This window comes from Solanum pennellii, chromosome 2, assembly GCF_001406875.1.
Source record: "Solanum pennellii chromosome 2, SPENNV200".
Classification (NCBI taxonomy): Eukaryota; Viridiplantae; Streptophyta; class Magnoliopsida; order Solanales; family Solanaceae; genus Solanum; species Solanum pennellii.
Window position 1 is genome coordinate 35,615,853 of NC_028638.1, and position 23,110 is coordinate 35,638,962.

Below are 23,110 nucleotides of genomic sequence, written 5' to 3' on the forward strand. Positions count from 1 at the left end.
CCCCCCCGATTCTTAAGATCACAACCACTTATTCTAAGGCTCTAGAATCGAATTACTAAGTTAAGGGAGTAATTTTCTTACCTTAACGGATGATTGCGATGGAAAATAAAAGAAATTCGCCCAAGTCACTTCTGCTCTTCCCCAAAACGTAATTTCCAAACGATGAGCAGTTTTGGGTAAGGGTGTGCATTGGTCGGTTTAGTACACTTTTATGTATTATCAGTTTGATTTATAGATTTTTTATTTTTAAATACGTTAAACCAATAAGATATTCGTTATTGGTTTTCAATTTATCGATTTTTGGTCATTAACGATTCAATTTTCAGTTTACCCATCAAGAAAATGCTCATAAAATAAAAATATAATTTCTCACTTCTTTAACAATTTAGCACAATACAGTGAGACAAGAAAATTAGCTGCAAATGCTTTGATGTAGTGAGACAAGAAATATTATGGGAAATTGTTTCAATAAGAGTAAATGTAGTACGAAGACTACAATAGTATGTTACAACCAAAACATAATATGGAACTTCTTATGTGAAGTAGAGGGACTATGATGTGTGAAGTGTGTAGACCATAGGGTAGAATATTGATGTAGTGTCTAGCTATATTAAATTATTAATGTTTAATATTTATGAAGGGTAGAGCAGTAGCTTACTATCGTCTTAATGAGTTATCGATTTATCCAATAAACTAATCGATACTAAACCGATAACCCAATTTTTTTTAATATAAAACCATTAAAAACTCATTAACCCAATAACTTTGATCCAATAACATTTTTTCGATTCATTTTATTGGTCAGTTTGATTTTTGTACATCCCTAATTTTGAGAGATTTTTTCACATTAAGTGTGACTAACCCCACTATAAATGTCCAATTCAGCTATAGCAATAATGTTGCAGCGGGCTCTCACGTTATAACATGAATTAAATCCTTTTCGTGAATTTCCCTAGACCTTGTCTCACTTAAATTTCGTTTAGGCTTAGCCTAACGTAAAATTTTAACTCACTATTCAAAAAGTTTCTCACTCATTTTTCTTCACTATTAGCTCACCGATGACGAAGAGGGGAGTCGCTACAATAATGAAATTAGAATTTGAAATTTGACACAGGAATACATGTTATCAATCATAAGTAACATAACTTTTGATAATAAGGAATCAAAAGTTTGAAAATACATTTGGGCCAACAGAAGAATGCAAAATATCTATGAGTGAGTTTTTATATGTTAAAGATATTTTGTCTCTAGTTTGTTGATTTAATGATACATCTTATCTATTGAGGATGGTGTTCACGACACCATTGACTGTGACGTGGATTCTCTAATTTGTATAGACAATTAGTCAGTACTACAGTATAATTAACAAAAAAAAATAAAGGTATGACAAGCTATTTTAAGAAAATTATTAAAGAAAAAGAGTTGATAATATATATTCAATATATTGGTAATGTTTTATTTGGTCCTTAATATACTTTACGTTATTGAAATGGTGCATAATATATTTTTTAAAAAAAGATGTTTATTCTAGTCCTTCATATGTTTCATTTGATTAAAATGATCTTTAATGTATAACAAAAGTGTTCATTTTTAGTACTTTAACTTAAACCAACATATTTATCAAAAAAATAGTGTCAAATTTAACTATAGACCCTATGCGGCTAACTAAATCCACCATTAATGTTGTCTTCTTTGTTAGCTTAGCTATAAAGAAAAAACTCCATAAAATACAACGCTATTTCATCTCTACTTTCTCTAACAAAATTTACTTTTTTCTCTCGCTTAAATTTTTTTGCTTGAGCATATAATTTTTTGGATCTTGAAGGATAATTTTTAAATTATGAAGTAAATTTTGTTGGAGAAACTTGAGAGAATGGTGGTAGATTTGATGGAGTTACGTTCTTTCTTTGATCACCATTGATTCTCACGTGGATCCGTCCTTATTTCAAATATAGATAAGCTTATCATTAAATCAAAAAAAGAAGATAAAAATATCCTAAAAATATAAAAAATCATCAAAGATAGTTTGCATCCTCCATTTGGTCTAAAACTATTTTCAAGCTATTTTATTTGCTCATTGATACCCCTCAAACTAACCCAAACTTTTTTCTTCTAATTTTAAAAAGCTATATCACTTGTGGTTGATCACATATATCCATGTGTCAAATTTCAATTCTAATATAGTCATTATAGCGATTTCCCTCATCTTTATTGGCGAGTTGATAGTGAAGAAAAATGAGTGAGAAACTTTTGGTGTAGTGAGTTAAAATTTTAGGTTAGGCTAAGCCTGGACGAAATCTGAGTGAGACAAGCAGGTCTAGGGAAATTCGGGAACAATATTGGAGAAAATGTCTAGGTAAAGTTTAATTTTGTTGGTTCTAAGACGTTAAGGAGTTTGTAGATCTTTCCGAAAGTGAATTCGCGCGATAGAACTTTCGATATATAAGTTGGTGTGAAAGGATTGATTTGGAACGTCAAGGTTTGAAGTGGGCCCTCTATGGTGGGGTAAGACACACATAATGTAAAAAAAATCTCAAAATTAGGGGTGTGCAGTAATCAAACTGACCAATAAAACGAATTAAAAAAAATGTTATTGGGTCATTACTATTGGGTTAATGGAGTTTTAGTGGTTTTATATAAAAAAAATTATTGGGTTATCGGTCTGGTATCGATTTTTAGTTTTGGGTTATTGGGTAAACCGATAATCCATTAAGACTCTATCAAGTTACTACTATACCCTTCAAAAATATTAAATATTAATAATTTAATATAACTAGACACTATGCCAGTACTTAACACTACGGTCTACACACTTCACACGTCATGGTACTCAGAGGCATACACATAATTTTTCGTAAACAATGCCACCCTTTAAAATAAGAAATAAATAAAATAATATAAACCATATTTTTTTAAAAAAATATACACACAAATAAAACACAATTCATGTATACTGTTATAACTTTTTTTAAAAAAAATAAAATAAAAACACATTATAATTTTTTTCATGAGTTCTTTTTTATGAAATGTATTCAAATTAATTTTGTTGATAATATTATACTAAATTTTTGTTTATCTATACAAAATACCAAAAATTTACTAAACAAAGAAGGTCAAAGAAAAAAACATTAAAAAAATGTGGTTATGTAGGATTGAACACACAACCTTGCCTAATGAATTTTGGCAAAAAAACACCTAAGCAACACACTTCTATTGTTCGACTAGTGTCACTTTTATTAAATAGACCTTTTGTCTTTGCTTTTGTTTCATATATACACTTTAGCCATCTTTTCCGGCGAAGCAGTGTCAGGTGACACCCTTCCCCCCTTCCCTTCCTAAATCTGCCCCTGGCTTCGTGACCTCAATTATGACCTCAATTATGATTCTTGCAGTTCTTGAATCCAAATAATGCGGGCTATTTTTTTTTCAAGCCGCTATTGATTTTTCCCCTCTAATCCATTTTTTGGAGTTAGACTATTAATGTTTTGGGGTTGCATACTCTAGACAACATATATGTTTTGACACACGACTTTCAATTTTTAGGAGGATTTTTTCCACAAATGTTTAGTGGTGATGAATTTTCTATTATGACACTTTTTAAAACTTTTTCAGAACTATTTCCTTTTTATTGTTCAACATTTTGCATGCTAGTAAATAATGTTTCTTACGACATGTTGGATTATGACAAAGCTGGTATCAAAGTCTTAGGTGTTTTGATCTCGTCATACCAAAATAGGTCTAGTAAAGTCTTACAGAATGGTACTTAGACTTTTGTACTTTTCTTCGTGAGGCTATTAGACTTTAGTATATTTTTCTCTTCTTTTCTTTTGATGTTATAACTTGATTCGAATTGATATTCGACTTTTTTAATTCTTTATCCTTTAGGTGGATGACACCAGATGAAACAGATCAGAGAGAGAGTACCAGCTCCAATTGCAGAACAAACAATGTGAGGGTGAGGAAGAGGCAAAGGCATATGGAAAGAAACACCCGCTAGAGTTGGAGACCAGCAACCCCTCCCCTCTCTTACACAGGTTCATATTAAGGATGGTGTGGAGGTAGAGTTCAAGAAGGGTATTGAACCCGATCGAGATGGCGACTCAAGTTAGGGTTTATGCCTTCCCCCTATGACTTGTGAGGTTATTCGGCAAGTCGACAAGTGTTAACCTTCCTGAGTGGGATAGCGTTTACTGGAGCCACTCCTACTCAGGCCCCAGACACTTATTCTGCTGCTAGTATCGCTCCAAGAATGGATGAAGCTTCGGGTATTGATGTGTTCTTTCATTCAATACTAGGATACTAACCATGACTTATTAACTATGTTTTTGAAGTTGAAACCTTCATAGTTTCATGGTATTGAAAATGAGAGCTTTTGAATCATTACGAGAGATTGCATAAGGTGGATATTGTACAACAACATATATTTAAGTGGTAGAGTATGCGTCTAACCTTGAAAACAATGTTATTTTTCATTTTTATTCGTCAAGATTTTTTTTTGTTCATCTGCTTAATACCATTTCTGTTGTTTTGACAACTAAATTATCTTCTAAAGATGAAGATGTCATTGACGAATATTTGCATGGAATGTTGTAGTGGCACAACAAGATATATAGTCAATTATATGTTGATGGTATATAGCTAATGGTAATTTTCTCTTTAGTTTTGAGATATGATACAAGTATTCTCCTAGATTATGATCAAAATTTTAGAGATACACCTAAACTTAACTAGAGTCCTATCCCCCTCTCCTCCTCCAAACTCATTTATTTCATATTTTTTTGCTTGCATGGTACTTTTAACCACCAAAATTAGTTGTGTTTATACAAACTCGTTTGTCATGCGTGTAAATATTTTTTTTTACTATATTATATTTCTTACTTTTTGTTTAAAAAAAAGTTTTTAATAAACTTTTTATTAAATTATTCTTATTTTCTTCATCTTGTATTTAAATCAATTTAATAGGCACATTGTTTATGCTTTATATCTTAACTTTCTTTTATCTTCATTTATTGTTTTATCCTTTTTATTTTCTATTGATTTTATTAACTTTTTATGGACTATTGGAATAAATTCAAATCACTACTCAATAAGTGTCATTAATTGACGTACTTAAAGAATTAATTCATGTAATGTATATTTATTTTAAATATTAAAAATCTCCAATATTGATATTATCAAATGGTAGAAATCTTGATCAATCACAGTACATGACTAGATTTTTGCACTATAAAAAATAAAATTTTCTTGTTGGAAAAAAATGAAACTTTTGATTTTTTTTATTTGGGGTGTTAACTTTTAATTTTCTGTGACTTTTGGTTAGTAAAAATCTATTGTGAATTAATTAAAGTCATATAATGGAAAATTACTTTATTATTGTTTTTTGTTTTTTTGGGGATTCGGCTTAGTAGGATCTATTTCACAAAGTGATAGATATTATCAAATCTTTTATCGTAAATTTTTTTTTAAATAATTATTTTGAAATAACTTGCGAAAATTTCATTCTTTTTTTAATTAATTATAGAGTATTGTACTTACAAATTGGAGAATCCACGTACACTTTGTTACAATTTAAATTACGGGATGACACAAAAAATTACTTGTATTTAATTAGATAGGCGAAGTCTTACCATACATTCTTAATTAAATTGAAAATTTTCTTTCTATAGTTAGAATCGGGGTTGACAAAACACAACAATAAGAAAAAATCACTCAACATTACAAACTCTTAACAACTTCCAAGGACCTAGTGTAGGTCGGTACACGAGTTTTTACTAGAGCAATTTTAACATATAACAGACATAAAAATCATATTTGTATGATATAGCTATAATTTGCATAATTATGCTTCATAGCAAACATAAATATGTATGTTTCGCTATACATACAAAGGAGGGAAAATTGTCTAAATATTTTCAAATAATTTTGAGATTAGAAAATTGTTTTAAGCTATTCTTCGATTTTGATGCTCGTGTATACTTGAGTTATTCTTCCGCTTAGTAGTCAACCTACACAAGGATTTGCTTAGGAACCAATAATGTTCCACTCAATCCTTCTATAAGTGTTGTCCATGACCTGCCTTGGTTAGAACTATTCCACAGTTTGAAGTATCTCAACCCTCAAAGGTGCATCAGAACCTTCCAACAACATCCCATGCCATTTATACTTTTTATAGTTTATACTTTTTTGTTAAAATTTTATCTCTAATGTACTAATAAAGTTTACATCTTAAGCCTAATTCTTAAAAGAAATTCATTAATTCGAAGTTTTAAACTCATTTATTCAAAAAAATAACTATGGAAGTTACCTAGTTTTTTCTATTTCTTACTACCTTTATCACTTGATTAAAGGATACAGATCATAAGATATTTAATCATCATCCAAAAAAACCATCAAAATTCAAAAATATAATGATGGAAAATGATCTTTTTCTAGTTGTAAAGAAAAGAATCAATGACAAACATATTGTTTAAAAGAAAACAGAAATATCAAAGCAGATCAATAAATGCATATCATATTTATAATTGAGTATATAATATAATTATAGATTTGATAAAAAATACGGATGGTTGAAAGATGTTTGAATTTTGTTCATTATTAGGAAGAAAAATAAAGAAAAGAATAACGTGAGGTGCATCATTGTGACAGGACATTTTTTTGAACATGTACATCGCATAACTATTGGAATAATATATTCCTCCAACGAACTAAGGTTTAGTATAACACGTTGGATTAAAATAACGGAAAAGTGCACAAGTACCCCTCAATCTATGCCCGAAATTTCAGATTCACACTTATACTGTATTAAGGTCCCATTATCCCTTGAATTTATTTTATAAGTAATTTTCTGTCCCTTTTCGGCTTACGTGATGCTATTTTAAAAAACAAAGCCAACCAGCGTTGGATCCACAAGATAGTGTCACGGAGCCGAAAAGGGGTAAAAAATTATTAATAGAATAAGTTCAGGGGGTAATAGGACCTTAGTAAAGTATAAGTGTGTCTCTGAGATTTCGGACATAGATTGAGGGGTACTCGTGTATTATCCCTTAAAATAAGTGCATAAACTATATTATTATCTCAATTTTCATAACTGAATGAATTTTATTCTATGCGATCAATAACAATACAATCAGTGAAATTTCAGAAGTAGAGCCTAAAGAAGGTAAAGTATATGTAGATCTTAGCATTATCTATTGATCGAGATAGATAAACTGTTTTTAAAAGACTCAAAATAAACATAATGACAAATTTTGTTTTCAATCATTTACGCAAAATGAAGCACTTGGAAGTCGTTTGTTACAAATGCAGGAATTATATATATACATACTATTAGTTATGCATATTTCTAAAAAAATAAAACACAAAATATTAATTTTATTCATACTTATAATTAACTATCAAATATTGTATTACTTCTGTAATATTTAATAATTAAGAAAATGACCAAAATAATCCTCAATGTATGAGTAATATTATATTTTGATTCTTAATTTATTTCATTTGATTGAAATAGTTCCTAACGTATAATAAAGATGTTCATTTTAGTCCTTAATATATTTTACTTGACTGAAATAATCATAACATAAACATATGATAAAATGTGTTCATTTTGATCGTTTATCCTAAAGTAACAAACTTTTTATAAGAAAAAAATATTAAATTTAACTACGGACTTCATGTGCTTAATAAAATTCACCATTGATATTTTCTTTATTAACTTCAAAGAAAAATCTCATGAAATCTAATGAGTACTAATTTTTTACAATCTCTAACAAAAATTATTATTATTTTCTCTTACTTCAAACAGAAATGGGTACAACATCAATAGAATAATATTTTAATAGGAGAAAATAGTAAATTTTGTTAAAGAAATTAATTAAAGAAAATGGTGTTAAATTTTATGGAGCTATCTCTTTAAAACTAACAAAAAAGACAATAATAGTAAACTTTATTAGCCATGTAAAGTCTGTAAGACTTTTTAAAAAAATGAATATGTTAAGTTTAGGTAAATAATCAAAATAACACATTTTATCATATATTAAACATTTTACATAAAATGTATTAAAAATCAAAATGAACATTTTTATTATATATTTCGTACCATTATAATCAATCAAAATATATTATTTATATATTAAACTTTGAACTATAACATAGATATCGAACATTAGATCAAAGGATAATAGAGTAATAGAGTCAGACTAGAAGCGAGAAGTAAGGGAAGAGTTGGGTATTCCGTTAAATTGGTAGCGAATCGAACGTTGTATCATTCCTTCCCCTTTTTTGTTTTCACTCCATCTACCTTTGAGTTTGTTTTTGCGCCCAAATAATAGTGAAACTGAAAAAAAAAGAAAAAGAAACCTTTTTTCTTCTTCTTCTCTCTAATTTATTCGATTTACTTTCTACTATTGCTGCCACTCTTGCTCCTTCTTGATTTTGGGTTGGCCTCAGCCTACCCTCACTGCCTCTATTGATTTTACTCCCTTGTTAGAACCACCCATTTTCTAGTTATTCGCAGATTCTCCATTCAGGTATTCAATTTTTGCACTATTTGGGGTTTTATCATGCTTATTGTTTACTCTGTTTCTACAATTCATGGGTTGTATTTCATATTCCTTAAAGGTCAAATCTTGATGGTAGAATTGGCGATAGGAATCTTAGTAAACTGTTAGATCATTGTTTGAGATGTTTTTGTTAACTAATGTATATCTTGTTTAAGAAACATCAGGAGCTTGTGGAAGATTCGATTATTAGATCTGCTTTAGTTATTCTCGGATATATATTTAATGAATAGAACTTTCCTGACATTGTTTTTAGTCTATGAAAGATAGATAATAAAGAAATTGTCATGTGATTGTTGAATACTTCGTTTTACTTCATGGGAGGGATATTAAAGCACAGATATGATGGTGATAACACCCTTCTATAGTTAAAATCATAGATAAATGAAGAAACTTTGGGATGTCAACTTGGGTAAATTGTGACATGAACAAAAAGAGAAAAAAAAAACCCAGCTGAATTACTTTTAGACAGTGAAACATGCAACCATCACTTTTATAGTTCACGGGCGTTGGTTTCTTTTGGGAGTTACTTGATGGATTATTCTTGTTAGGCTGCTATAGTGCTTGTTATGGAGACATTGGTACACATAAAATTGTTACTTGTGTATAACTGCATATATTGCTAGCATTTCATAGGTTTCTTGTCCTTATTGCAATTTGTTTTCATCCTGTTAGAATTTTAATGCTGTTATGTTTCTTATTTTGAGACTCAAAACTGATAGTATCAATTATGGTTCAGTGATTTGATTTTGTCTTACAATTTTATAGTGATTGAATTCCAATAATGATGGAGAAGGGAGATTCTTCACAGAAACTGTATAAACGGATGCGACTTTGGGAATTTCCAGACCAATATGTTGTTGAGCCTACTGATGGATCCTCTGGTTCATGTTTGGAAATTAGTCGTGTTGATGGGTCGATGAAACTAATAGGTTGTTTTCTTATTTTGCTGTTTTCAAATGCTCTACTGGTTTTTAGTTTTTCTATAAGCTAACTTTGTTCTTTCCTTGTATATTTTCTCTTCTTTAGATGAGATACCACATTGCAGTTCACTTCGTGTTCCCAAAATTCGGACAATTTTTGGAGTTATTGGGATTTTAAAGCTTTTGGCAGGCAAGTCAGTAAATAGGAGAATATTATGATTAAATAATTTGTATGTGAAAGTATCCCTTTTCTTGATCATTCTCTTCACAGATCATTCTACGAAGTAATTCGGTTAGAATCATTGCACCAATCTCTTGGTCTTGCACAGATATGTTTGAAACAATTAGGAAGGGAAAACAAGACTTATTTTAGAAAAGTCGCTAAAAAGTTTTCTCATGCCATCAAAAAACCTCTTCCTTTTTATCTATCATACTTATACTCTGAGAGGAATGGATAAATCGAATATCGTAGGTTGCAGGAAAACATCAAAGTTCCAGAAAAGAATGGTCATAAGTTCTCTTTTTATTGCATTCAGGATCATATTTATTGGTCATAACTGAACGCGAAAGTGTTGGATCTTACATGGGACACCCTATCTTTAAAGTTTCATCAATGAAGGTTTTCCCTTGTGATCATTCTCTCAAGAACACTCCTGTAGAACAGGTAGTTTCTCATATCTACCTTCTTATCTCTGTTTATTTTGAAGCGTATCTAGTTGGTTCTGTTTCTGTTTCTGGTGCAATGATGTTTCTTCTTCCTTTGGCAGAAAAAAATGGAAGCTGAGTTTTCTGCCCTGCTAAATGTAGCAGAAAAGACTCCTGGTCTGTACTTCTCTTATGATGTCAATATAACATTGAGGTGAATTATCTTTTTGCATTTACAGTACTTAAACAAGCTTTGCTTCCTTTATTTCTTTTCTAGAAGGTGCTTGGAAATTGATCAACTAGCTTTTTGTGCCTACAAAATACTATTTGTTCTTGTTATTTTCAAGAAATGGGAACATTCTGGTTGGAAGTGTTATAATTGGCTATTGCTTGACACTAAAGCATGGACCATGAAATTCTGAGCTTTAGATGTTTGATGTTTGAATTGGTCGTCTTTAACATTGAGAATGTGGAGACATAATAATTTATGTTGAACTAAGATGAACGTACCTCTGAGGCTACAGTGTTCATTATGTTAGTTTAGGTGAAGTATACGGTTGTTTTGATCATTTGAGCGAATTGGGTATCCAACTGTCAAAATTTTAAGAATTATGTTTTTTTTTTAAAAAAAGAATAGTATTTGAGTTATCCTGGAAAGTGCTATATAAAAGGGACACATATATGTTTTTCTACAGAAGTTAACTTTGCAAAAAAAAAAAAAAATCCTTCAGAATTCAAGTCAGTTCTTTCTGAAGGTTATTTAATTAGCGTATAACAGACTTCCATGCTAAATTTTTATATCTTTTAAGGTTCTTATTTTGCATCTCCCTCTATGCTGATCTCATTACGTTGAACCCCTGTAAAGTGTATCTCCCTACATTAGACAATAAACTAAGCAAGCTATCCCCCTTTGTTATAGATTTTATTTTAGGTTATCATTCTTGGAGGTGAATTTTACGTTTTAAAAGTTTTTAAACTTGAAGTTACTTGCTCTTAATTTAAAGTACACTAGAATTATGACATTTCTATCACTGTTACATTTCATCTAATTGTAAGAATATATAGGGTGCAATTCTCAATAATATGAAACTTATGGAGGTTCCTACTGCAGTGCTCAGCGATTGCATGATTTGGGTGATGAATCCAAGTTGCTTCCTCTATGGAGACAAGTAAGTCTTTTAGATCCTACATAAATGTAAGTCCATAGTCTAGTCATTTACTCATATCTGGTAGCTTGTTACGTTTTTAACTGATGTAGAACCTGTTGTTGATTGGTTAACTATTGATTTGATAACTTCACTTTCATTTGTTTTTGCACAGGCAGACCCTCGGTTTCTTTGGAACAACTATATGATGGAAGTGCTAATAGATCACAAGGTAAATATATTTTGTGAGTTTCATTCATTTTGTTGGATCTACTCTAGATTTGTAACTCATCTATTTTTCTTGTCATGGCAGCTCGACCCTTTCCTGCTTCCAGTTGTCCAAGGCAGTATCCTTGCAATTCAGTTATACATGGGTTTTTTAACCTTCATGGCGTCAATTCATGTTTAAGGATATCTTTGTTTGCTATCTTTTGAGGTTATACCTTAACTTTTCATAAGGTTTTCACAACTTTCAAGCAGCAATTGGGAAAGACATTGTTGATGTTACACTGATTGCAAGGAGGTGTAATAGGAGAACTGGTATTCTTTGCTTTCTCTTGTTATTTCCTTCTTAACTTTGCAATTTGACAAAAATGATCAATGTGATTGAAGGAACGGAATTGTAGTTGTTGTTTTCTGAAGAACCATCGATCCTCAGTATCTGCTGAATGATACATATTGTTTTTGATAAGTAAACTGGTGAATGATATTTTTTGAAATGGTAACAGTTAACTACTGTAAGATATCAATGGTGATTCAACTGTGTAATTCTTTGAAAGGCCCATAATGCACCTTTCTTCTTTGTTATTTGACTGTTCAATGTTCATGTAATGTCATTGGCATATGGACAATGTCTTACATATGATTCTTACCATGTTATGTCTTTTCTGCTCTTGACTTCACTTACTTTCGCCCTTTACTGGTTTATGTACATTACAACTTTCTTTTTATGATCATTACTTACACCCACTTCAGATACCTGTCAGTTTAAAATAAATCCTAGATAATGTTTTTCGGGACTATGAATATAACTTTTTATATTTTTAGGCCTTAAATCTTCAGATTAATACTTGGTTTTATTGTGCCTAATGAGAAATATTTTCTTAGATGAATTGCTTATAACACATTTCTAGTACTGTATAGATGACTTTGTATTTAGATTCTATCTGATAAGTGATTATCGCTTATTAGGTTGATCAGTATCAATAATGAAGAAAGTAAGCCTTTACTTTTCTCATCTTCTTCAGTTAGTTATCCTTCAAACAGTCGCTAGATTTTCAAATCATGGAGAGAGAGCTCTAAGGAAACTATAATTAGCAATAACCTGATCTCTGGCTTATGTTAATTATTCATAATCATTGTAGGCACTCGAATGTGGAGAAGAGGTGCCGATACTGATGGATTTGTTGCAAATTTTGTGGAAAGCGAGCAAATCATTCAGCTGAATGGATGTACTGCATCATTTGTTCAGGTAGACTTGTTTAACAATGTGATGGTGTGATTCTTTCTACTTCCATTCTTGTTTTTCGTGAATTAATCTGCTTTTCTTGATACGTGATTAGAGAGTGATAGCCTTTTTCCTTTTTCTGGTTTATAATTTAAATAAATGTTAGTATTTATTCATGCTTGAATAAAATACTTACTAATTGATCACACCCTATTTAGTCATAAAATAAGGAAGCAATCACTGCAAATATAACCTGCCGTTTGAGTCTGGGGTCGAACTCATAGGTATCTGCATCTATTTATTGCTAGTTAATATTACTAGATTCAAAAACTCAAACAATTTCCTAGTAATGAAAACAAGGTTCTTTTATGTTATGAAATTATACTAACCAATAAAAAAATATATAGAATAGCCAACTAAATAGATGGAGGGGAGAATTCAATAGGATCAGTATATCCCAAATGTTGGATTGAACTATTGGTGTGTTTCTCTTAACCTGGCCTAATTCTTCTAAAATGATCATGAGTTCTTATATTATCACTAATATCTCCCAGTTATTAGCAATAAATTCCAATAGCTACACTTCATAGTACATCCAATAAATTCCAATAACTACACTCCATAGCTAAGTATTCATGTAACCAACTCATCAAAGATATCACAACAAGGTCAAATCATCCCTAATACCTGTGAAGCGAAACAATTAATTCCTTAATTACTTTGAAGTCTTGTTGCACAACAAAAACCCAATCGTGATTCTTTTCCCAATCAAGACAAGATTTTAGGGCACAATAATTGAGCGCTCACCAAAATCAAACAACATACACATCATAGTTGACCAAATGAAACTGAAAAAGGCTTGATTAATGGAAAACCCAGTAGAAAGCTCATCCAACAAGTGGTTCTATTGAAACCCTAGATAAGAAATTTAGCTACTCGTGTTTGTGAACCAACTACCAAGTCAAAACTACGTCCTCAGCAGTAGAAAATAAGAAGAGCTCAGAAAAAACTGTTTTTTTTTTTGAGAAAAGGGTAACTTTGTATTCATAGGAAAAATTCATCATCCAAGAAATGATGAATTGGAAACTTACATCCCATAGTGTGATGGGCCCACTAATTGAAACTACTCTGGGTTCTTCCAAGCTTCAAGAAAGCTTTGGTAAACCAGTCAGAATGTCTGCTAAAAATAGGGTAGAAGGGCTTTTACATGGCCTACAAATCTTGTGTGGAATAAAATAAGCTCACCTGTTTCTGCCTAGATTTTTCCTCATTGTGATTGAAGTGCGAACCACGACATTAGTCTGGCAAGAGCCACCCAGATTGATCATCCAGTCCCCGGATTCCTCATGGGATGGAGCTGCGGCAGTCTTCCTTCACTATAAGTCCTAAAGTCTTGCAAAATTTTCCTAAGCATTTCTCACGACTGGCTGTGAGTCAACTTCAGGTTGTCCAGATCTTCCAGTTTTAACTAAATTTCGTCCCAGGCCATCCTACTTTCTCCTTCTTTTTAAAGTGCTTCCTAAACGTCCAAAATTCATAATCAAGCCTAATTGACCATTTTCAATGGTTTATGCACAAAAAAACACTAAAACAAGTGGTAAACAACACCAAAATTTATGCAAATATTGCCGAATACACCAATCAATATTTTTTGCTAAATGCAGCGATGACTTAATATTCTCGACAGGAGATACTTCAGGTCACCTAGGAAAATCAGGTACACTAACTAACTATAGTAACTTTTGTTCCACTCTGCACAATGCAACTAAGAGTTGAGTGGAGAAGCTTCAGCTTTCTGTTTTTCCCTTCTTCTTTTTTTTTTTTTGGTTCATTGTACCTTTCTGGCTGATAAAACAAAGTTTCGACTAATCATGGTTGTAAGACAAGTTACCTCTAGTATACTTAGGTACTTGTTCAATTATCAAAAAACATTTTATGTTAAAAGATCATTCTGTCTACAAGTCATGCTTGCTGTATATTAAATTATTTGTGTTAAACACCTCAATATAATAATTATGAACTTAGTGATGACAAAAGGTTCAAGTCTCAATATGGGCTTCTGAGATCAACAATACTGTTTGGATTTGCCAACGGCAATAGAACTTAATTAAGATAAATCACTTAACTTCTCCAGTCTTCACCAGGATTACTATTAGTTCCTTCCTGCTGGCCACAGGATTATAGCTTACCCTCTGATAAGAACAGAACTGACTGAAGCTCTGAATCTGGTGATAAGTAGCATTTAACAAACAATAGAAGTCGGAAAAGATGTCATAGAAACTTGGTGTTGTATTTCTACGTTGTCACATTTGCTCGACATATTTGGCTTACCCATCCTTTGGAATTGTATTTGCGATAGAAATCTACTAAATTTAGATGTTCTATCAGGGCAAGGATGAATTTCTCAGTCTTGACATATCATCATATCTGATTCGACTGATTCCAAAACTCGTATTACTTGAACGGGAAGTATTACAGATTCTTTACGAGTTTTAACATAATAAATATGTGATGGTCGAAATTAGACTGTATCATCTATGTCAAATAATGCAAATAACTTTTTTGGGTTTTCAATGAAATGATAAAGTAGGGAAATTTTCAATCTTAAATGTCTACCTGCGTTCCTTTTGGCCAGATATATTGGTTTGTTTCATTACATGCACATGCTTGTATATATTTTCGAGATATCATGCTGTTTTGTATAACTTCTTAGTTTTTCTTTTGTAGGTCAGAGGGTCAATCCCACTACTGTGGGATCAGATTGTTGATTTGACATATAAACCTAAGTTTGAGATTGTGAGACTTGAAGAAGCAGTTGAGTAGCATTTTCTGCTTTACAGTGTCTTCATTCTCTTCACATTTTTCATATGGCTTCTCTTATAATTCCTCATTTTGTGACGTATCCGCAGCCTAGAGTAGCTGAGAGACACTTTTTGGACCTCAGAAAGAAATACGGAAATGTTCTAGCAGTTGATCTCGTCAACAAGGTACAATCTTTGAATAATTATTCTATTTTTTCCAGACTAGTCTATCTTTTAACAAAAATGCTGCTCTAGAAGATGTCCTTTAATACCTTTACCTTATCAAGGAAAAAAATGTCCTCTGATACATAGAAAGTGGTTTGATTGCCGCGTATGTAAAAACGTGGCTATAAATATTTTCATGGTGATGTGTCATGCAATTTTATCAATTTTTCATTTCTTTTCCGAAACCTTTCAGCATGGAGGAGAAGGGCGTTTGAATGAAAAGTTTGCCAATGCAATGCAACATGTTGATGGTGATGATGTAAGGTAGGGTTTTTCTTCTGGTGATCTAATCATAGCACTAAGTTTCTGCGCATCAGTCTAATATTGAACGAGTTCTGCAGATACTTGCACTTTGATTTTCACCATATATGCGGGCATGTTCATTTTGAGCGGCTTTCTATCCTTTATGATCAAATTGAGGATTTCTTCATAAAGAATAGGTATAATCTCCTTTGAGTTTACAGTTCATGTATAGATTCTTTTGAGTTCACTTTTCATGTATATATTGTGTAATATTATCCTCTTTGCTTTCATGTATGGTATCTTGCATCCTAGCTCATTATTGGCCACCCAACTGTGGCATGTACTTTGGGATCACATAAGCCATGCTCCTAGTCTGGATCATCCCAATCTTATCTAGCTGAATAGGGATGGTGGTCGAAATGGGATGCAGGCACCTATTCTGGCCTGCATGTTGAGGGGCAGGACAGTCTAAAGGATGCAGGATATCACGGGTTTATAGTTGAGAGCTTTAGTTGGTTACATCTTTTTTTCTTTTTGGGAGTTGGAGGTTTCTGGGTACCTGTTTGCACATTTTATTCCCCTTCTTCCAAACATGAACTGAATGACAGGTTTATGCTCAATAACTAGTCAATAAGTCCAGTTCTAATTTTCCTTCTCAAAAAATTGTTCTCTCTAATTAATAGGGAGTAGACAAAGAAATATTTCACTTTCAGAAGTCAGAGGGCAGGTGAAGCAAGATGCTTATCTTATATTATGCATCTAAGATGCAAGAAGCTTATGCCAAGACTACCTGCATTGCGGGCAAGGAAAGAATAATAGCAGCAAGGGCACACATACTTTCTTTTACTTTAGATTTGAGAATTATGTGAAAATAAAACCAAGTGAGAGAGAGAGAGAGAGAGAGCATACTGAAAAGGTAACAGAAAAAAAAGGTGGACTTTGTTGATACTAGGTGGAGCAAGTAACAAGCAACGGCATTACTGTCTTTAAAATAGACTCTGTATTGCTCTGCATCAAAAAGTTATTTTGTACGGTTTTGTGTTTCATTATGCATGGAGAGGTAGAAATGCATTCTCTGTCATTCTGCAAGCAACATACTTTCTTGTTTTTCCCATCTGTCATTCTTAAATTTGATTTCTTGTTTCCATATTAGGTACTTTTTGTTGAATGAGAAAGATGAAAAAGTTGAGGTGCAACTTGGAGTTGTGAGGACCAACTGCATTGATTGCTTAGACCGAACAAATGTCACCCAGGTATCTCCTACCTATAAAAATATTACTTGATTTTTTATAGGGATATGGATGTAAAAAGCGCTTAGATTTACTGGTTCAGGGAGGATAATGTCGAGTCCCATTTGCAGTGCTTGTTCTCTATTTAACATGCTTTAACTTTGCCACTGTGAAAGGATACTGCTTAATATTTGCATGTTATCTTATTCACACTTAACACACATAGTTATGCTCCTTGTTGAGAGACTTTGGGCCTAACTCAATCCCAAAACTAGTTCATGAAGTGAACTGAGGGACTGTTCGAAACAAGCCCCCCCCACCCCACCCCCACCCCCACCTACTACTTGGTTTGGGTGTCAATGGAAACAAAGTAATAAGGAAATCTGGTAAACTGCTCCAGCTTGTGTATGTTGGGTCTTCTGGACAGAGAGGAAATGTAGGTGGTTTGAGGCCAAAGCAATCACTGTACAGGAGATGTAATATAGATGCTTGTGTGTGCTAGCTTTATGGCGCGATTATGAGGACATATTGGCAAGTGATAAATTTAGTTAGCTTGTTTTAGGTATGGGATCTTTTGAATAGAGGGGATCTCCTTCTTTTGTGTGTGTTCAGGACTTCCCGCTGGTGGTGACAGAGGGAGAGGGTGGGGGCAAGGAGGACCAATATTTTGTTGCTGAGACTTGAGTCAAGAAAAGATGCACGAGGAGCCCATACCAATTAAGCTGACCATATAGGCTACTGCCGTGATCTGCATTTCTTCTCTCCTACTTCAAGTAATGTTCTAATAAATGATATTCATTTGCAGAGCATGCTTGGTCGCAGAATGTTGGAATTCCAACTCAGAAGACTTGGTATTTTTGATGCTGAAGAAACTATAAGCACACACTCCAACCTTGATGAGAGCTTCAAAATATGTGAGTAATTTTTGATTATCTGTATTAATGTTTTCTCTCGAGAGTATATGTTGCTTCATTAGAATTTGTGGCCGATGATTTTTTTAAAACTTTAATGGTTTTCATGGAAGCACCTAGTTCTATTCTTGCTTTTACAGGTTTTTGTTCTATCTTCTTTTTAACTTTATATGAATAAGTGCAGTGTGGGCCAACCATGGAGATGATATAAGCATACAGTATTCTGGTACTCCAGCCCTAAAGGGAGATTTTGTCAGGTATATTTCTCTTTGATCATGGTAAAGATGTCTCTTCTTGTTCAGCTGAAATATGTAGATGTTATTTTTAAGAGGGATGAAACACAGGCAGCAATTTTTATGCCAGTATTTCATATTATAGGCATATTTAGTTGTGCAAATGCAATTGAACCTTACATTCACCAGTCAGATTCTTATATTTGCTGATATGCATGCATAAACCTTTCCTGGTGAACTGTCAGTCACATGCCAATTTGGAGTTGTTTTAACAGTATCTGCACCCAACTAGATTTGCTTTTGCAAACCAGTAATATAATAAAAAGACTACAATCTTTTGAAGATTTAGAAGTCTTAGCTGGAAAGTTGAAGATGTCTTTCATTCTGTATTTAGAATTAAATCATGGATTTAGCACTTGTATGTGCATGTACTTTCGTCAATAATCTTGAAAATCTACTATTCTGAACCTAAGTATTTTGTTCACCTATGATTGCAATTTAAAATGGCTATTGATGCAGATTTGGTAAGAGAACAGTCCAAGGAATAGTCAATGATGGTCGCAATGCCCTAATGCGATACTACTTGAACAACTTTGTTGATGGCACTAAACAGGTATTGCTACTCATACCAGCAATTAGTTACTTCATGTTACTAAGTTTGCATCCATTTTACCTACATGTACCATGTGTTCATTTGAAAATTTGGAAAAGTTTTCTTTGAATGATACTGAAATCATGTATCTGGGTGTATGTGGGATGTAGTAATTGCAGTCATGCATTGATTAGTCTTTTGCTTGTCTTCATTATGATTTATTGATATTTGATGGATGACTTTCTTCTTAATTGCTAGGGAGATGATAGGATTAAGAATTTACAATCTGTTTATACTTCTCTCATGTCTACTTAAACACTTAAATTCTATCTTCTTCTTACTCTTTCTGAAGGATGCAATCGATCTAATGCAAGGACATTACATTATGTCTGTCTCCCGAGATATGACGGCGACATCGCAGAAAGGAGGCATTGAAGCTATAGCTGTGAGTGCTATTACTTATTCTTGCTATATCAAGTTTATATTGTTCTTATTTGTTTGATTCTACTGAGTATGTGTATAACAAAATGTTGCATTCATTGGTAACCTACAGGGTTAAAGTAGTTTGTAGTGAATTTTATATTTCATGTGCATGAGGTAGAACTAGGGGATAAGCAAAGATAATACAAGACACATCTCAAAATTAGGAGAATAGTAAAAACAGTGTAGATAGTATCCTGTTGCCTAGTTAGTAGAGATTTTGTGCGGATATGAGATTAGTTGGTGAAACTCTCTTCTGAAGGTTGATCTATCACACTTATGCTCTTGCAAATACCTCTACAAGTTACTATATGGTGCAAGTAAATGCCATGATCTTAAATAGACTATTATAACTAAAATTGGGTTATTTGGTTAAAGCTTCTCCGGAGCTATTAATTTGGATGTTTCACTAACAAAGTTGACGAGATTGTGAACTCACAGCCATTTATGTATTGGGGAGATTGTTAACTAATTTGCAAGAGAAACAGTTTTCGAAGTATAAAATGATACAGGTGAAATCAAAGGACTTTACTTGAATGCTACTGCAGGTACATGCAAAGAAATGATCTAAAGAGTTGTATTTTGTAGGAGTTGGGCGTTTATATTATAATCCATTATTATTTAACAGGCAATTCACCTCAGTCATATTCCATATTTATCATTTGCTGGAATTGTGAAATAAAGTAGGTGAAGCTATGTCGTCACTGAGCTCCCTCAACTGTAAGAATAGCATTAGTCTCAAATTTCTCGGGGAAGCTATTTATGATCCCAACACGTCAAGACAAAAGATAGGCATGCATCTGAAAGGAGAATTGCCAGCCAGAAAATCGCAGTATTTTAGGAGAGTTGTATATAAGAATACCTGTCCCTCTCTTTTACTCACAATCTGAGTTCAAAGGACAGAAAAGAGTGATCATTTACAGCTTCATGATAAGTGATTATGGTACCCAAAGCCAGAACACTAGGGTTGCAGCCCTTTCTTGGACCCTGCCTGAATCCATGCTTCATGAACCGGGCTGGCCTTTTTTTTCTTTTAATCTACTTGACAGCCATTTGATTGTCACAATGTGCCCAAACTTGACTGGAAAATGTGTTCAAGCTTTTTTTGAGAAGGTTATATATCTGTGTTGTTATATTTCCCTTTTGTTTGCTCGTAATAATCATCGGGTCCAAATATGTGCTGATATTTTTAAGCAGACGTTGACGTTGTCAGTCATATCATCTCACCTAATTATAAACTTTTCTATGTGCAGTCATTTCCTCTTGCCTTGGGACTGATTTTGACTGGCTTATTTTTTGCTACCTTGTCACTGGGGAGAGGTGAGCTTCCATACATGGAAATTTTCCTATGGTTCTACTGTATGATCATTATTTTTGAATTTCAATCTCAATAATCAAACCAGTTTAGTTGCTTCTAGTTTTTCTTTTTTCTATTTTGGTGGGGTGGGGGTTGAAAGGGTTTATATGGCCTCATGACTTTCTAGAGTAAAATGATCCATGTGTTAGTAATACCTTGATCATGTACTCATGTTCTATAATCATGCCTGTTATCAATCATGACTTCAAAGATATGAAATTAGGGTAAAAGATTACAATGGAACTCCCAAAGGAGTGTATTTGCAGTATGTATATGAGATGGGTAATAAACTATGTATTTTAAGATGAAGGGATGTTTTATGCCCTTTATGCTGCATTTTCTTGATCCTCTTTCTTCTTTTCTCTGTGAGTGTGCGTGGAATTCTGGTGGAGGGAAAAACTCTGTCTGGTAGTAAAGGATCGTTGCCAATATAATTTGACTTGGAGTACAACATTTGTGACAATCTTTACATCTCTTGATACTCATAAACCTTATACGAGGTTCTTGTTTTCTTCCATCTACAGTTCGGAATGATGTTTGGAACTTATTATTTTCACTGATTTGGGCAAGCATAAGTTTGGCCATAGCTGCACTTGTGAAGGCCAATGGTCGCATGTTCTGTAACAGGCCTCGCCTGCACCAGTCAAGGCGTTGATTTATAAGTTTAAGATGCTGGATTAGTTGCCATATTTGTTGAAGTTGCTAGTTTTGCTAGTCAACATATTCATTTACTTTTGTATTCTTGGTAAGGAATCACAGTGCAATGGATTGGCTATAGATTTCTTTTCTTGTTTTTTACCACTTGTGCTTTCATGTCATAACTTCGACCATTTCATTTCAGAGGGTTTAGCTACGAATGATTGTTTATAGATTGGAATTTTGGTCCAATAATACTTTGTGAAGTCATACGAAAGAAATTTAACATTGGCGTCGACATAGGCCAGTGTAATTTCTGCAGGTGCTTCTGATTCTTCATTTATGTTTGGTATGACCTTTCTGTGCAACAATGGATTGTTCAATGTTCACCATAACTCATCCTCTTTTTTTTGTTAGAGAAAATCTCATGTCAACAAGGTGGTTGGGAATTGAGATGGATCCTGCATAGAAAAACTGGTTGTACATGTCCCACAATAGAAATAAGGTCTAATTTCCTCATATAACGTCTTTCAAGGTTTTGCAAATTCCTTGAGAAAGACATGTCTTAATTATAAGAGCATTTCTCAATAAAAACTCCACTAGTTAGAATAGCAAGGATATATTTGTTGTGTGTGGGGGGGAAGGGGGGGGGGGGTTAACAAAGTGATTCTTTGTTTTTGTAGAACTTTAAATATTTTGAAACAAATCCATTATGCCAGCTAATAAGTAGCATCATATGGGGTGTGTTTTGGCTAACCATTCCTAGTGTCTTTCAATAACTACTCTATATATCCAAATTTGATTATGGTTTAAGTTGAATGTGACTCTGTGTAAAGAACTCTGAAGTTTGTGGTGATAGACTGGTAGTGAGAAATTGAGCTAGCTTATTAGAGAAAATGACATAAATTGTTCGTGGGAGTAGTTCTAAACTAGTCCTTTTAACTATACATTTAGCATAGTTCTTTAACTAAATAAAAAGTTATCGGCATTAGTCCCTTAATTATACACTTGCCAGTTTTAATATGTCGATTTTAGTCCTTTAAGTAATCAAAATATTAGGTTTGATTTTTGTCCATTTTAAAAATACAAATAGCTTAGATTTATACTAATCAAAATCTTTGTGAAATTAAATTTTTAATCCATTTTTAAAGTGTTTCTCTATCATGTCTTTTTTTCTTCAAACTATTCTTATGAAAAGAACAATAACATCCACGATTTAAAATAAAATTAATGAGAAAAGAAGATATTAGTCCTAATTTTGTTCAAGGGAGGATAAAATTAAGCACTTGAATATAAAATTAAGCACTTGAATATGCTAATCAGTGTGAATTTTATTTTATTTACTCAATTTTTTTTACGTAAAATAAAATGAATAGAATAATAAAATTGATCTATTTTTTTAAAAAAAATTAGAAGAATTGCAAATCTACTATTTTATAAATTTCAATTTCTGAAAAGTTAAACAAAGTCAGTTCAATGAAGTCGTTGGAGTATAAACTTGGATTTAATGGGTAGTAATTTTTTTTCTTTTTATAATAAAATTTGGCGTATTCGAGTCATTAATAACAATAATATGCTTTATTTTATCCTCTATGGAATAAAATTGTGACTTAAAATTTTTTTCCTCGTGAATTTTATTTTAAATCGTTGAGGTTAAGGTTTGTTTGCATAAGGTTAATTTGAAG

The 23,110-nt window shown here is 32.6% G+C and overlaps 2 protein-coding genes across 2 annotated transcripts in view; both read left to right on the forward strand.

Annotated features, from left to right (window-relative positions):
- The window catches only part of LOC107009291, a 14,649-nt gene extending 10,016 nt beyond the window's left edge, over nucleotides 1-4,633 (forward strand). Inside the window, exon 2 of the transcript XR_001455387.2 lies at nucleotides 3,886-4,633. The gene's annotated coding sequence lies outside the window, so the exon portion shown is untranslated. The remainder of the gene's footprint in view (nucleotides 1-3,885) is intronic.
- Nucleotides 4,634-8,196: 3,563 nt separating this feature from the next.
- LOC107008729 (phosphoinositide phosphatase SAC6-like) lies at nucleotides 8,197-21,768 on the forward strand. The gene is made up of 21 exons (XM_015207874.2): nucleotides 8,197-8,528; nucleotides 9,327-9,490; nucleotides 9,588-9,671; nucleotides 10,018-10,145; nucleotides 10,249-10,340; nucleotides 11,238-11,295; nucleotides 11,447-11,503; nucleotides 11,585-11,618; nucleotides 11,731-11,811; nucleotides 12,636-12,742; nucleotides 15,446-15,532; nucleotides 15,628-15,705; nucleotides 15,938-16,008; nucleotides 16,086-16,184; nucleotides 17,141-17,240; nucleotides 18,022-18,130; nucleotides 18,312-18,384; nucleotides 18,880-18,973; nucleotides 19,305-19,397; nucleotides 20,686-20,752; nucleotides 21,314-21,768. The coding sequence occupies exons 2-21, from the start codon at nucleotides 9,343-9,345 to the stop codon at nucleotides 21,442-21,444; spliced, it is 1,791 nt and encodes a 596-aa protein (XP_015063360.1). The 5' UTR covers nucleotides 8,197-8,528; nucleotides 9,327-9,342; the 3' UTR covers nucleotides 21,445-21,768.
- The last annotated feature ends 1,342 nt before the right edge of the window (nucleotides 21,769-23,110 follow it).